Source organism: Scyliorhinus canicula, chromosome 12 (assembly GCF_902713615.1).
Source record: "Scyliorhinus canicula chromosome 12, sScyCan1.1, whole genome shotgun sequence".
In the NCBI taxonomy this organism is placed as follows: domain Eukaryota; kingdom Metazoa; phylum Chordata; class Chondrichthyes; order Carcharhiniformes; family Scyliorhinidae; genus Scyliorhinus; species Scyliorhinus canicula.
In genome coordinates this window covers 67,572,585-67,586,323 of record NC_052157.1, presented here as the reverse complement: position 1 = coordinate 67,586,323, position 13,739 = coordinate 67,572,585, and the positions used below count along the sequence as shown (strand labels likewise).

The window sequence follows — 13,739 nt, the reverse complement described above, 5'->3', positions numbered from 1 at the left end:
CACGTTACTATGAGCTTTACTTGCTAACTTTTGTCTCGCCCATACATTATTTTCTGCTGTCTAATCTCCTCAAAGAAGCAGTGTGGATCCGCAGTAGGCTCAAAAGTGTGATTTTATTACACGCATCACTCCATTGGGTCACTGTAAGCGGAGTTGTATTGGTAATTGCTGCGCTTAGGCTATCCCCTACTCTTCTCTCGGTGGTGACTGGGTGCATTGACACTGGGGGTGAATCCGGTGGTGTAACGGGTACAACTTTCTCTGTGGTTAGTGTTGGAGCATTCGGTATGGTTATTTCTGGGTGTTACGTTGGGGGGGGGGGGGGTCCCAACTCTGTCTTTATGATGTATATTTTTGCCCTTTCATGAAGATCTGCAAAATCTCCCTCTCTTCCTCTCCGAACTCAACTATACCAAAGGTACACAAAAAAACCATCTCAGACTGAGAGTAATGATTTTAATTTATTAATTTTGCCCTGGCACTTGTTAGTTGTGAATGTCGCATGTCGCTGCTCCTGACTGGTCTGATGGAGCGCTTTTAATGCTGCCTGCAGGTTGGTGCACTTTACTTCTAAGCGGGTGACGTTCTGCTCGGCTTCATCTCTTACCATGGCAGCCCGTTGGGTGTCTTGGTAAGCTTTTTCACATTGTGTTTGAAAGCTGCCTAAATGCACCAGGTTAGCCTGGTTTGAACGTTTCCGATTACTAATCTCCCTGTCTTTTTCAGCTCTCATTTGATCAGACATCTCCTGCTGCTCCTTTTGTAATCTTTTTATCTCTGTCTACTGTTCCTCTTTTACTTTCGTCACCTCCTCCTGCTTCTCATCTTTTAAAATTTTGCAACCTCCTTTGCCCTTCCTCTTTAATTTTGTTATCTTCTCCTGCAGCTTTGCTTTCTCTTGCTGGTGTACGTTGGTAACCTTATCGACTTCTCCTTGCCAGGTGCTTTTCACTCTATCTGCGTCTCCCTGCTATTTGTTCTTTATTCTTTCTACCTCTCCCTGCCATGTGCTGCTTACCTTCCCTACTTCCTCCTTCCAGGCATTTGTTACTTTAATTAACACCTGCTGATGTGCTTCGTTTAAATGCTTTATTTCCTCTCTTAATGCTTCTATCCCCTCCTGTGATTTCCTTACTTCCTCTTTTCCATCTGCTAATTGCATTGGAACGGTCACTAGGACCACCTCGGTTCCCATTACTTGCGCCAAGCAGCACACTACAGTACTGCTATCGCTTTCTCACCTTTAGCGCATGCTTTCCCTGCGCTTTATTCAGGTCCTCCTAATGGGTTTGTCCAATTGCTCTGGGACCTGTCTGTATATTCTCACAATATTCTGCTCATAGGGGCCATCCCTCTCTCTTTATATATTCTCTCCTTTTCTCCTCCCATATGGGACACTTTGCAACCTGCGAACTCCAGTCGCTCATTTCTGGCAACGGGGAGGTGGGGAGGAGGAGTCGGTTGGACTAGGGTACGGCTTATGGGCTATTTTCCGGTCCTAAACCCTCTTGAGTGCAAACCAACAGAGTTTACCCTATTCTCCCTGTTAATAACACATGCAATTAGTACAACCCAAAATTAATAATCTGTCCAGTACAGAGTATACACCTGTAGTTTCTGATTTTTAAGTCGATATCTGGAATCTTTCGGAGCAACAATCGTTACTGCTAATCGTCTCCAATCTGGTGGTACCAAAATGTTGCCCTTTCTAAACCACAGTGTGTCTTAACTTGTATCCGGTGGACAAGTGTTTAGAGAGGCTGTTTAGCACAGGGCTAAAATGCTGGCTTTGAAAGCAGACCAAGGCAGGCCAGCAGCACGGTTCGATTCCCGTAACAGCCACCCCGAACAGGCGCCGGATTGTGGCGACTAGGGGTTTTCACAGTAACTTTATTTGAAGCCTAATTGTGACAACAAGCGATTTTCATTTCATTTGCATTTTCATTTCATTTCACAAGTGACTATGAGACTCAGTTTATAAAACAGAACAATATTTATTCACGCGCACACAATGGTGATGGTTATTCAATCACACACTCCCAATCATGGATTACACTATATCCCAATAGTTCCCAGATATCAAGATTTTAACTTAATGTGGCATTGACTGACAAGCATTAGGCAGATACAGACCTGTTAGTTGTAGTTCCGGTCTTGTAGTCCTCTATTAGTTGGTTATCAATCTGGTTCTCTTCTGGCTCTGGTCTTCCTTCTGTTGGTAGTGTGGATGGTCTCCTTTGTCAGTGGACATCACCATTGATAGTTAGTGCTGCTCCACAGAAAAAAATAATCCATGTGTAACTCTCGTGCTGTTTGAATTTCATGACTCTTTTGGTGGGCGGTCTCTGGGTCATTTGTCAATCAATTGATCAGGGCTCAATCAGCCTGATTGATAATGTCCAATCAGGGGCTACCACATCAGGTTTGGGGTGACCATGCCTGAAGGTGCTGGAAACGTGTAGGCCCTTCCAAATAAGGAAGTTAGGTGCCGCTGAGTCTGGTGAACAATTGTGATTAACAAGACAGCTCTATTGATCCTGTTGGTGGCCTGGCGATAGCCCATTATTTATGTTATTCACATCAAACCTGTGAACTCGTTTGAAGTCTGCAAAGCTTTTTCAAGTAGCTTTATTTGATCTGTCTGCAGCCTGCTTGTCTATATCCTTGATCACCTTTCCCAGCATCCCACTGGACAACATTTTAGGTAGCCACAGTAGAGTTTATATTAACTCGGGTGTGTCAAATGCAGTGTTTACATTAACTCAGGTGTGTTAAATGTAGTATTTACATTAACTCGGGTATATGAATTGCAGTGTTTCCATGAACTCGTGCAGTGTTTACATTAACATGGGTGTGTTAAATGTAGTGTTGACATTAACTCCAGTGTGTTAAATGCAGTATTTACATTAATTTGGGTGTGTGAATGCAGAGTTTACATTAACTCGGGTGTGTTAAAGGTTGTGTTTACATTAACTTGGGTGTGTTAAATGTGGTGGTTACATTAACTTGGGTGTGTTAAATGTGGTGTTTACATTAACTTGGGTGTGTTAAATGTAGTGTTTACATTAACTTGGGTGTGTTAAATGTAGTGTTTACATTAACGCGGATGTGTTAAATGTGGTGTTTACATTAACTTGGGTGTGTTAAATGTGGTGTTTGTATTAACTCGGGTGTGTTAAATGCAATATTTACATTAACTTGGGTGTGTGAATGTAGAGTTTACATTAACTCCGGTGTGTTAAAGGTAGTGTTTACATTACCTTGGGTGGGTTAAATGTAGTGTTTACATTAACTTGGGTGTGTTAAATTTAGTGTTTACATTAACTTGGGTGTGTTAAAGGTAGTGTTTACATTACCTTGGGTGGGTTAAATGTAGTGTTTACATTAACTTGGGTGTGTTAAATTTAGTATTTACATTAAAGTGGATGTGTTAAATGTGGTGTTTGTATTAACTCGGGTGTGTTAAATATTGTGTTTAACTGGTATGTTAAATGCAGTGTTTACATTAACTCGGGTGTGTTAAATGCAGTGTTTACATTAACTCGGGTGTGTTAAATGCAGTGTTTACATTAACTCGGGTGTGTTAAATGCAGTGTTTACATTAACTCGGGTGTGTTAAATATAGTATTTACATTAACTCGGGTGTGTTAAATGCAGTGTTTACAGTAACTCGGGTGTGTTAAATGCAGTGTTTACATTAACTCGGGTGTGTTAAATGCAGTGTTTACAGTAACTCGGGTGTGTTAAATGCAGTGTTTACATTAACTCGGGTGTGTTAAATGCAGTGTTTACATTAACTGGGGTGTGTTAAATGCATAGAACATAGAACATAGAACATTACAGTGCAGTACGGGCCCTTTGGCCCTCAATGTTGCGCTGACCTGTGAAACCATCTGAACCCTATCTGACCTACACTATTCCATTTTCATCCAGATGTCTATCAAGTGACCACTTAAATGCCCTTAAAGTTGGCGAGTCTACTACTGTTGCAGGCAGGGCGTTCCACACCCCTACTACTCTCTGAGTAAAGAAACTGCCTCTGACATCTGTCCTATATCTACCACCCCTCAATTTAAAGCTGTGTCCCCTCATGTTTGTTATCCCCATCCGAGGAAAAAGACTCTCACTGTCCACCCTATCTAACCCTCTGACTATCTTATATGTCTCTATTAAGTCACCTCTCAGCCTTCTTCTCTCTAACGAAAACAACTTCAAGTCCCTGAGCCTTTCCCAGTAAGACCTTCCCTCCATACCAGGCAACGTCCTAGTAAATCTCCTCTGAACCCTTTCCAAAGCTTCCACATCCTTCCTATAATGTGGTGACCAGAACTGCACGCAGTACTCCAGGAGCGGCTGCACCAGAGTTATGTACAGCTGCAGCATGACCTCGTGGCTCCGAAACTCAATGCCCCTACTGATAAAGGCTAGCACACCATAAGCTTTCTTAACAGCCCTATTAACCTGGGTGGCAACTTTCAGGGATTTATGTACCTGGATGCCGAGATCCCTCTGTTCATCTACACTACCAAGAATCTTGCCATTAGCCCAGTACTCTGCATTCCTGTTACTCCTTCCAAAGTGAACCACCTCATACTTTTCCGCATTAAACTCCATCTGCCACCTCTCAGCCCAGCTCTGCAGCTTATCTATGTCCCTCTGTAACCCATAACATCCTTTAGCACTATCCACAACTCCACCGACCTTCGTGTCATCTGCAAATTTACTAACCCATCCTTCTACACCCTCTTCCAGGTCATTTATAAAAATGACAAACAGCAGTGGCCCCAAAACAGATCCTTGTGGTACACCACTAGTAACTGAACACCAGTATGAAGATTTGCCATCAACCACCACCCTCTGTTTTCTTTCAGCTAGCCAATTACTGATCCAAACCGCTAAATCACCTTCAATCCCATACTTCTGTATTTTCTGCAATAGCCTGCCGTGGGTAACCTTATCAAACGCAGTGTTTACATTAACTCGAGTGTGTTAATTGCCGTGTTTACATTAATGCGGGTGTGTTAAATGCAGTATTTACATTAACCCGGGTGTGTTAAATGCAGTGTTTACATTAATGCAGGAGTGTTAAATGCAGTGTTTACATTAACTCGGGTGTGTTAAATGCAGTGTTTACATTAACTCGGGTGTGTTAAATGCAGTGTTTACATTAACTCGGGTGTGTTAAATGCAGTGTTTACATTAACTCGGATGTGTTAAATGCAGTGTTTACATTAACTCGGGTGTGTTAAATGCAGTGTTTACATTAACTCGGGTGTGTTAAATGCAGTGTTTACATTAACTCGGGTGTGTTAAATGCAGTATTACATGAACTCCGGGTGTGTTAAATGCAGTGTATACATGAACTCCGGGTGTGTTAAATGCAGTGTATACATGAACTCCGGGTGTGTTAAATGCAGTATTACATTAACACCAGTGTGTTAAATGTAGTGTTTACATTAACTCGGGTGTGTTAAATGTAGTGTTTACATTAACTCGGGTGTGTTAAATGTTGTCTGCGTTAACCCGGGCTTCCTGATGGGCTCGAGCAACATTGAAATGGATATATTGTAGCGATTGGGCACATAGGGTCTCCTCCCCAAGCAACTCTAGCTTGTACAGCCGCGGCACATCCCCAGGGCCACGGCAACGAGGAGGAAGGCCACCATTGCTGATTGTATTCCAATGTCCATTGTCTGAAAGGGGTGAAAGGCTGACATGTTAGCATGGTATGTACCCTGTGCCTAACCAGGTCCAATGGGCTACATGATTGGAACTGTGGACTCTGCCCTTGCATGTCCCCCCCCCCTCCCCCATCCCTGCACCCCTGGCCCCGTTGGTGCCCGGCACCATGGGGGACACTAGCCTTGGCACCCATCCCTGCTGTCAGGGGTACTGTCGCCTGGCGCTGCCGTTGCAAGCGGTATGTTCCATGGTCCTCGTCGGGCGCATCACTGTATGGGCTACTGTGGGCATTGCCCTTGGGTGGGCTGCGTGTTGCCCTGTTGGCGGTTGGTAGCCAGTTGGTCGGAGGGGAGGGGTGGTATGGCAGAGGGTGGGGTTTTGGTGTGGTGGGATGGAGGCTGGGGTGTGGGGAGGTGGGGTCATGGCACCCATACGGCTGGTGACACTCTGCAGAATCAGGGACCAAGCTGGATAGTCAGTGGGGTGCGCAGCAAGGTGGCTGCCTTGTAGTCCATGGCAATGGAGGTCTGTGCCTGCGCACCGCTGCAGTCCTGTGGGGGCGGGGGGGGGGGGGGTGGAGGGCGGTCACCCCGGCCCCATGGCCAGTCCCCCCCATCACCCAGCCCCCTGCAACCCCAGCCCTGGCTGGCCCTCCCCAACAGCCAGCCTGGCCAGTGTCAGGACTGCCAGCCCACAGTCGCACCTCTGTATGTCCTACCTTCTTTCTCTCCCTCCCTCATCAGCTATGGTGCCTGTTTCTCGATTTTTCAAAGCACAGATGAACTTTGCTGCTGGGAATTGCCCCCAGCAGGGGCGGAGAATCGCGGATGACCCCCGAGAATACTGGGCCGGACCCGCTAATAATGGGCAAACGCCATTTACTTTCCGTGCGGAGTGGAATGGATTGATGACGCTGTCAAAGTACCGGAGAATTGCGATTTGGTGTGAACCTGGCGCCTGCTACGATTTCGGCGACAAAACCGATTCTCCGTCCAATCGTCATTTCCTTACCTGGACTGGCCGAAATGTTACTCCAGATCCAGCAACGTGGTTGACTCGTAAAAATTCCCTCTGTGATGGGCAATAAATGCTGGCCCATGCATTTATGCTAACTTGGTGTGTTGCAATTATCTGAAGTGTGTTAAAAGCAGTGTTTCCATTGACTGGGGTGTGTTAAATGTCTTGTTTATGCTAACTGGGGTGTTTTAAATGCAGTGTTTCAATTAACATGGTTCTCTGAAATGCAGTGTTTATGCTAACTCGAGTATTTTAACTCTCGTGCTTGTATTACCTGATTGCATTGATTAACACTTTGTTATGGACCTTTATCTGGGTTCCTGGACTTTTAGCACCCAATCATTTTTTCATACTTTGACGGGATGTTGGAGTTGTCGGCTCGATCAAGATTCAGAACCCTTCAGAAGGCAAAGAGGTCAACACCCAAAATGCCATGGGCGCGATTCTCCGCACCCGCGGAGAATCGCGGAAGCCGCTGTGAAAGAGGCCTCGGAGCCCGCTCCCGGCACCTGATTCTCCCCCCCACCCCCAAAGCGGGGCGAGGAGCGGGCCTCCGGGTATCTCGGCGGCGCGGCCTTGACGCTGTCATCAAGGGAATGACGCGCGGGTGGCACCTATATGCCGTCGGCCACGCATGCGCAGAATGTCCGGCTCCAACCTCTGTATGTCCTACCTCCTTTCTCTCCCTACCTCATCAGCTTTGGTGCCTATTTCTCGATTTTTCAAAGCACAGATGAACTTTGCTGCTGGGAATTGCCCCCAGCAGGGGCGGAGAATCGCGGATGACCCCCGAGAATACTGGGCCGGACCCGCTAATAATGGGCAAACGCCATTTACTTTCCGTGCGGAGTGGAATGGATTGATGACGCTGTCAAAGTACCGGAGAATTGCGATTTGGTGTGAACCTGGCGCCTGCTACGATTTCGGCGACAAAATCGATTCTCCGCCCAATCGTCATTTCCTTAACTGGACTGGCCGACATGTTACTCCAGATCCAGCAACGTGGTTGACTCGTAAAAATTCCCTCTGTGATGGGCAATAAATGCTGGCCCATGCATTTACGCTAACTTGGTGTATTTCAATTATCTGAAGTGTGTGGCGCCTATATGACGTCGGCCACGCATGCGCAGATTGTCCGGCTCCAACCCGCGCATGCGCGGATGACGTCATCGCATAGACGGCACGTATCCGCGCATGCGCGGTGCCGTCTTTCCACTCAGCCACCCCGCAAGACGTGGTGGCTTGATCTTGCGGGGCGGCGGAGGGGAAATAGTGCTTCCAATTTGGTCGCTGGCCCGACGATCAGTGGGCACCGATCGCGGGCCTGTCCCCTCCTGAGCACAGTCGTGGTGCTCTTACCCAGATCGGGCGCCTAGAAGCCCCAAATGGGCTTCTGTCGCCCGTTTCACGACGGCAGCGACCAGGTGTGATTGCCGCCCTCGTGAAACGGTCGTGAACGGCTGGCCGCTCGGCCCATCGGGCTCAGAGAATCGGCGTTCGCCGTAAAAAACAGCGAGCAGCGATTCGGCGAGGGGGGGGGGAATCGCGGGGGGTGCCAGGGGGGCGTAAAAAATGTCGGGGGGCCCTCCCGCGATTCTCTCAGGCCGCGTGGGGAGCGGAGAATTCCGCCCAATATTTTTATTTGCTGTGACGTATGCTAATGTTATCGGTTATGTCCCCTACTGGAGTGAAATGGAAATCTGAAAATTGTCTTTCTGCACTCTTTCACAGGTTGGACAAGAGATAGTTTACGCATCGCTGGATCTTCATGTACCGACGCACACTTCAGCGCAGAGAGTAAAAGAGGAGGAGACTCTGTATGCAGATGTGAAACACGTCCAAACTTCATTGTGACTCCAGCCTCACATGGAAAGTGCTTGAAAATGTTGTGCAAGATCTATGCAGTAAACTCCGAGGATGCCCTGATTTTATTTTTATATATGCCGTGAATCTGAAGTCTACTTTGTCTTGTGCCTCTGGCTGTCCTTGGGCTAGCTTATAAAATACAGAAAATCGTGCGAGAAATGGGTCACCTTGGATAAGAATCAGCGTACCTCCCTTCCGATTTGTCCCCTCTCTCCTAGTTGATTCTCACCCCCCAACAACATAGTCCTAGGAAGAAGCACCTCGGCTAGGAAAACTCTCCCTTGCTGCAGATTAATGCTCTCTCAATAAATAAATGCTGACATTGTGTATGCGCCCCACTGGTATTGGTGGCAATTCCTAAACAGATCATTTGTAGTGCTGCAATCAACACCACTGGTTATGGTATCAGGATGTTATCAATAGGGCTGGATTCTCTATTTCCCCCATCCTTGTGTTTGTCGGCGGCATGTCGTTTGTTGGCAGCAGGATTCTCTATTCCCGCCGTGAGTCGATGGGATTTCCCAGATTCAGTATTCCTGTCGGCAGCACAGGCCTGGCCTTGGGTTTTGTGGCGGTGTGAGGTGGTTACAATGGGAAACTTCCCATTGATGATTGACGGGAAGATAGAATCCCACTGCCAGCAAACAGTGCACGGCCAGGAAACACATGGCTGATGAACCAGACTGAAGCCATCCACGCCACCAGGCAACCCGCAGGCGGGAAAAGAGCTACTGGCGGGAAAAGAGAATCCCGATGGCCGGAGAATTCTGGCCCATGTTATCGCTATCATCAGAGCTCGTTTGATTTTAATCCAAAACGGAACACCCAGAGCTCGAGTCATTCCACACAGTGAAGTGTAAAAATCTAGGATTGAGTCAGATCGATACCGTATCCTTTACTGTTTGTATATGATTACGACTTGTTAAGTAAAGATTTTGCTGTTACTATACTCAATGCTACAGGGACCAATGGAACACCACTAGTAACTGCTTTTCATTCACAAGGACATCCGCCAACCATTACCATTCGTTTCCTGTCACTGAATCAATTTTGTCTATCTTGCCACATTCCCCTTACTCCCATGGTCTTTTACTTTTCAGATCAGCCTGCCTTGTTGAGTGCCTTACTGAAATTCATGTGGACAACATTCACCGAAAGGGCCCTCGTCAATTCACTTTGTTACTTCCTGTTGCCAATCGGTACCGGAGTCGCCAATTAATGCTGCAACTTAATAATGATTCTCTTTAGAGTCACCAGGTATCAAATGATACCACCACAAGGCTTTACTGGGTATCGATCGAAGGACCACACAACCAGTTAGTCAGTTCAAGTTCAAAGATGGTTTATTTACACACAAGGATTACTTCGACATTCAACACAAAACACTGCAAGTAAACTACACCTAACAACTACAATAACCTATACTTAACTTAAGGGCAACCGGCTCTATGCAGATGGACAAGGCCTTTGTCTGGATCTTGTGGGGCTGGGTGGAAGAAGTGTTTCTGTTTCTGCTGGGCTCATCGGTCTGGTAGCGATCATTGGTCTTGAACTTGTCTGTCTGGTCGTTATGCTGCACTTGGGTTGGGATAGGCCAGATCGAAGAGAGACCGAGTACATGGCTGTGTCTCGTCTTATCTCTCTTGAGATTTTGCGCTCTTTGGGGCGGTCTTTAACTTGGACCCAATAAATAGGGAGGAAAGGGTGGCTAGGCAGAAGCTGGTCGACTCCATACTGGAGGTAGACCGTAAATACTCCGAGGCCCCGACCGTAGAGCTCCTGGCGGAGAGAAAAGAATTACAAAGGAACTTTGACCTGCTCGCCACCAGGAAAGCAGTGCACCAACTCTGCCAGGCGTGCGAGACCCTGTACGAACACGGAGACAAAGCCAGCCGCCTGTTGGCACACCAGCTGAGAAAGCAGGCAGCCAGCAGAGAAATTGCGCAAATCAGAGGTACCAGAGGCACATGGGAAACAGAAGCAGAGAGGATTAACAAAACCTTCAAGGCCTTCTACCAAGAGCTGTACACCTCAGAGCCCCCAACGGGGAAGGCTGGGATGAACCGGTTTCTTGATGGACTGGACATACCAGTCGTGGGAGAGGGCAGAAAACGGGATCTGGAAGCACCACTAGCACTGGGAGAGATCATGGAGAGCATTAGCTCTATGCAGACGGGGAAGGCGCCGGGACCGGACGGATTCCCGGCGGACTTCTACAAAAAATTTGCGACAGCGCTGGCCCCGCACCTGCGGGAGATGTTCACAGACTCGCTAGCTAGGGGCACACTGCCACCCACGTTAGCACAGGCCTCAATCTCGCTGATACCTAAGAAAGACAAAGACCCAATGGAATGTGGGTCATACAGACCCATATCTCTGCTGAACGCAGACGCCAAAATACTGGCCAAAAGGCTAGAAGACTGTGTACCTGAGGTGGTCACAGAGGACCAGACGGGCTTCGTCAAAGGTAGACAGCTTACCGCGAACATCAGGCGCCTGCTGAACGTGATAATGACCCCCTCCGGGGAGAGAACACAAGAGGTGATTGTCTCCTTGGACGCAGAAAAGGCCTTCGACAGAGTCGAATGGAAATACCTCATAGAGGTACTGGAGCGGTTCGGGCTTGGAACAGGGTTCACCGCTTGGGTAAAGCTCCTATACAACGCTCCCATGGCGAGTGTACAGACCAACAATACCAACTCCCAATACTTCCAGCTGCACAGGGGCACCAGACAAGGATGCCCACTGTCCCCGCTGCTGTTCGCACTAGCAATCGAACCGCTAGCAATCGCGCTCAGGGCAGCAAAAAATTGGAGGGGGATCCGAAGGGGAGGTAGAGAGCACAGAGTCTCACTCTATGCAGATGATCTGCTCCTCTATATCTCGGACCCACAAAGCAGCATGGACGGAATCATCGCGCTCCTGAAAGAGTTTGGAGCCTTCTCGGGCTACAAACTCAACATGAGCAAAAGTGAGATCCTCCCAGTACACCCGCAAGGGCGGGGGGGCGGGGGGGGGGGGGGGGCAGCACTAAAGGGGCTGCCGTTCAAACAAGCCCGACATAAATTCCGCTACCTGGGGATCCAAATAGCCCATGACTGGAAAGGGATCCACAAATGGAACCTCACCAGCCTGATGGAGGAAGTTAAAAAGGACCTGCAAAGATGGAACACACTCCCGCTCTCCCTCGCGGGGAGAGTCCAGACGATCAAAATGAACGTACTGCCCAGGTTCCTCTTCCTGTTTAGATCCATTCCGATCTACATCCCCAAGGCCTTTTTCAAAGCGCTGGACAAACTTATCATGGCGTTCATATGGGGGGGTTAAAAATGCTAGGATTCCAAAGAAGGTCCTACAAAAAACAAAATCCAGGGGGGGGGCTAGCCCTCCCAAATCTACAATTCTATCACTGGGCGGCAACAGCCGAGCGAGTAAGGGGATGGATCCAGAAGCCGAGTGGGTGCGTGCGGAGGAGGCCTCCTGCATGGGAACCTCCCTCCGGGCCCTCGCCACGGCAGCACTCCCATCCCCACCCAAAAAACACTCCAGCAGCCCAGTGGTGACAGCCACCCTCCAATCCTGGAACCAACTGCGGCAGCAATTTGGCCTGTACAAAATGTCGGGCAAGGCTCCCATCTGCAACAACCATAGGTTCAAACCAGCACTGACTGACGCCACCTTCAAAAGGTGGAGGCAGGACGGGGGGACACTGACAGTTAGGGACCTATACACGGACGACAGGATCGCAACACTGGACGAACTGACAGAGAAATTTCAGCTAGCTGGGGGGAACGAGCTACGGTACCTGCAGCTCAAAAACTTCCTACGAAAGGAGACAAGGACGTACCCACAACCGCCACGACAGACACTACTGGAAGACCTACTGGACGCAAGTATCTTAGAGAAAGGGAACTGTAGTGACATGTATGACCGACTGGTAGATAGGGACGACACCGTACTGGACACAACAAGAAGGAAATGGGAGGACGACCTGGGGATGGAGATAGGGTGGGGACTCTGGAGCAAAGCACTGCAGAGGGTCAACTCCACCTCCACGTGCGCAAGGCTCAGCCTTACGCAACTAAAAGTGGTACATAGAGCCCACTTAACGAGAAACAGTATGAGTAGGTTCTTCCTGGAGATGGAGGACAGATGTGAGCGGTGCCAAAGAGGCCCGGCGAACCACGCCCACATGTTCTGGTCTTGCCCCAGACTTGTGGAGTACTGGACAGCCTTCTTCGAGGCTATGTCCAAAGTGGTGGGGGTGAGGGTGGAGCCATGCCCGATAGTGGCGGTCTTCGGGGTTTCAGACCAGCCAGATCTATTCCTGGGGAGGAGGGCGGACGCCCTTGCCTTTGCCTCCCTGATCGCCCGCCGTAGAATCCTGTTTGGCTGGTGGTCAGCAGCACCGCCCAGAGCTGCAGACTGGCTGTCCGACCTCTCGGAATCTCTCCAAATGGAGAAAATCAAATTCGCCATCCGAGGGTCGGACGACGGCTTCCACAGAACGTGGGAGCCATTCATGCAACTGTTCCGGGACCTGTTTGTGGCCAACGTACAAGAGGAAGAATAGTCGGGTGGCCAAGAATCAGGGGAAAATGGACGGGAATCGGGGGGGGGGGGGGGGGGGGGGTTACGGGCTCGTTATGGGGGTTTGATGGCAAGCCAAGGCCCAAAACCAAACTATAAATGAATGCCTATAAACATGTGCCTCGGCCATATTGGGGAATGTGAAATATGTATGCTGGCTAAAGGGGGCGGCCACAATTGTTGTTATGAAGATGCTTACCTGTATATATTCATGTCAAATTTTTGTGTTTTCTTTTTTTTTTCTCTCTAATAATTTGTAATTTGTCATATATAAAATATGAAAACTCAATAAAAAACATTTATAAAAAAAACTTGGACCCAATAATTCGACAGGCTTTGATCACTGCCTTCGATTGTGGCCAATAAAGGGGCGGGTGCATTGATGGCTGGGTCATTAACCTTGGCTGTTTGGGCTCCCTGAGTAAAGGGAGTGGAGCCACTTATTCTGTATCTGTATCAGTTACCTGAGTACAGTTCTTTTATTCTGGGGAAATGGACCATTAGAACGCAAACAAACGGGGGTTTCGATCGAGTCTAGCTATCTGGGTTGCAAATACACACACATAGAATAGAACATAGAACGA

At 48.4% G+C, this 13,739-nt stretch overlaps 1 protein-coding gene across 3 annotated transcripts in view; it reads left to right on the top strand.

The window, feature by feature from the left end:
• LOC119974996 (nectin-1-like) overlaps nucleotides 1-10,044 on the top strand; it is a 62,187-nt gene extending 52,143 nt beyond the window's left edge. For 2 of the 3 annotated variants that reach the window (XM_038814418.1, XM_038814420.1), the window contains exon 8: nucleotides 8,431-10,044. In XM_038814418.1, the coding sequence (XP_038670346.1) occupies nucleotides 8,431-8,553 (123 nt within the window). In that variant the 3' untranslated portion in view covers nucleotides 8,554-10,044. The remainder of the gene's footprint in view (nucleotides 1-8,430) is intronic. The other variant, XM_038814419.1, reaches the window with a different exon arrangement.
• Nucleotides 10,045-13,739: the final 3,695 nt, after the last annotated feature.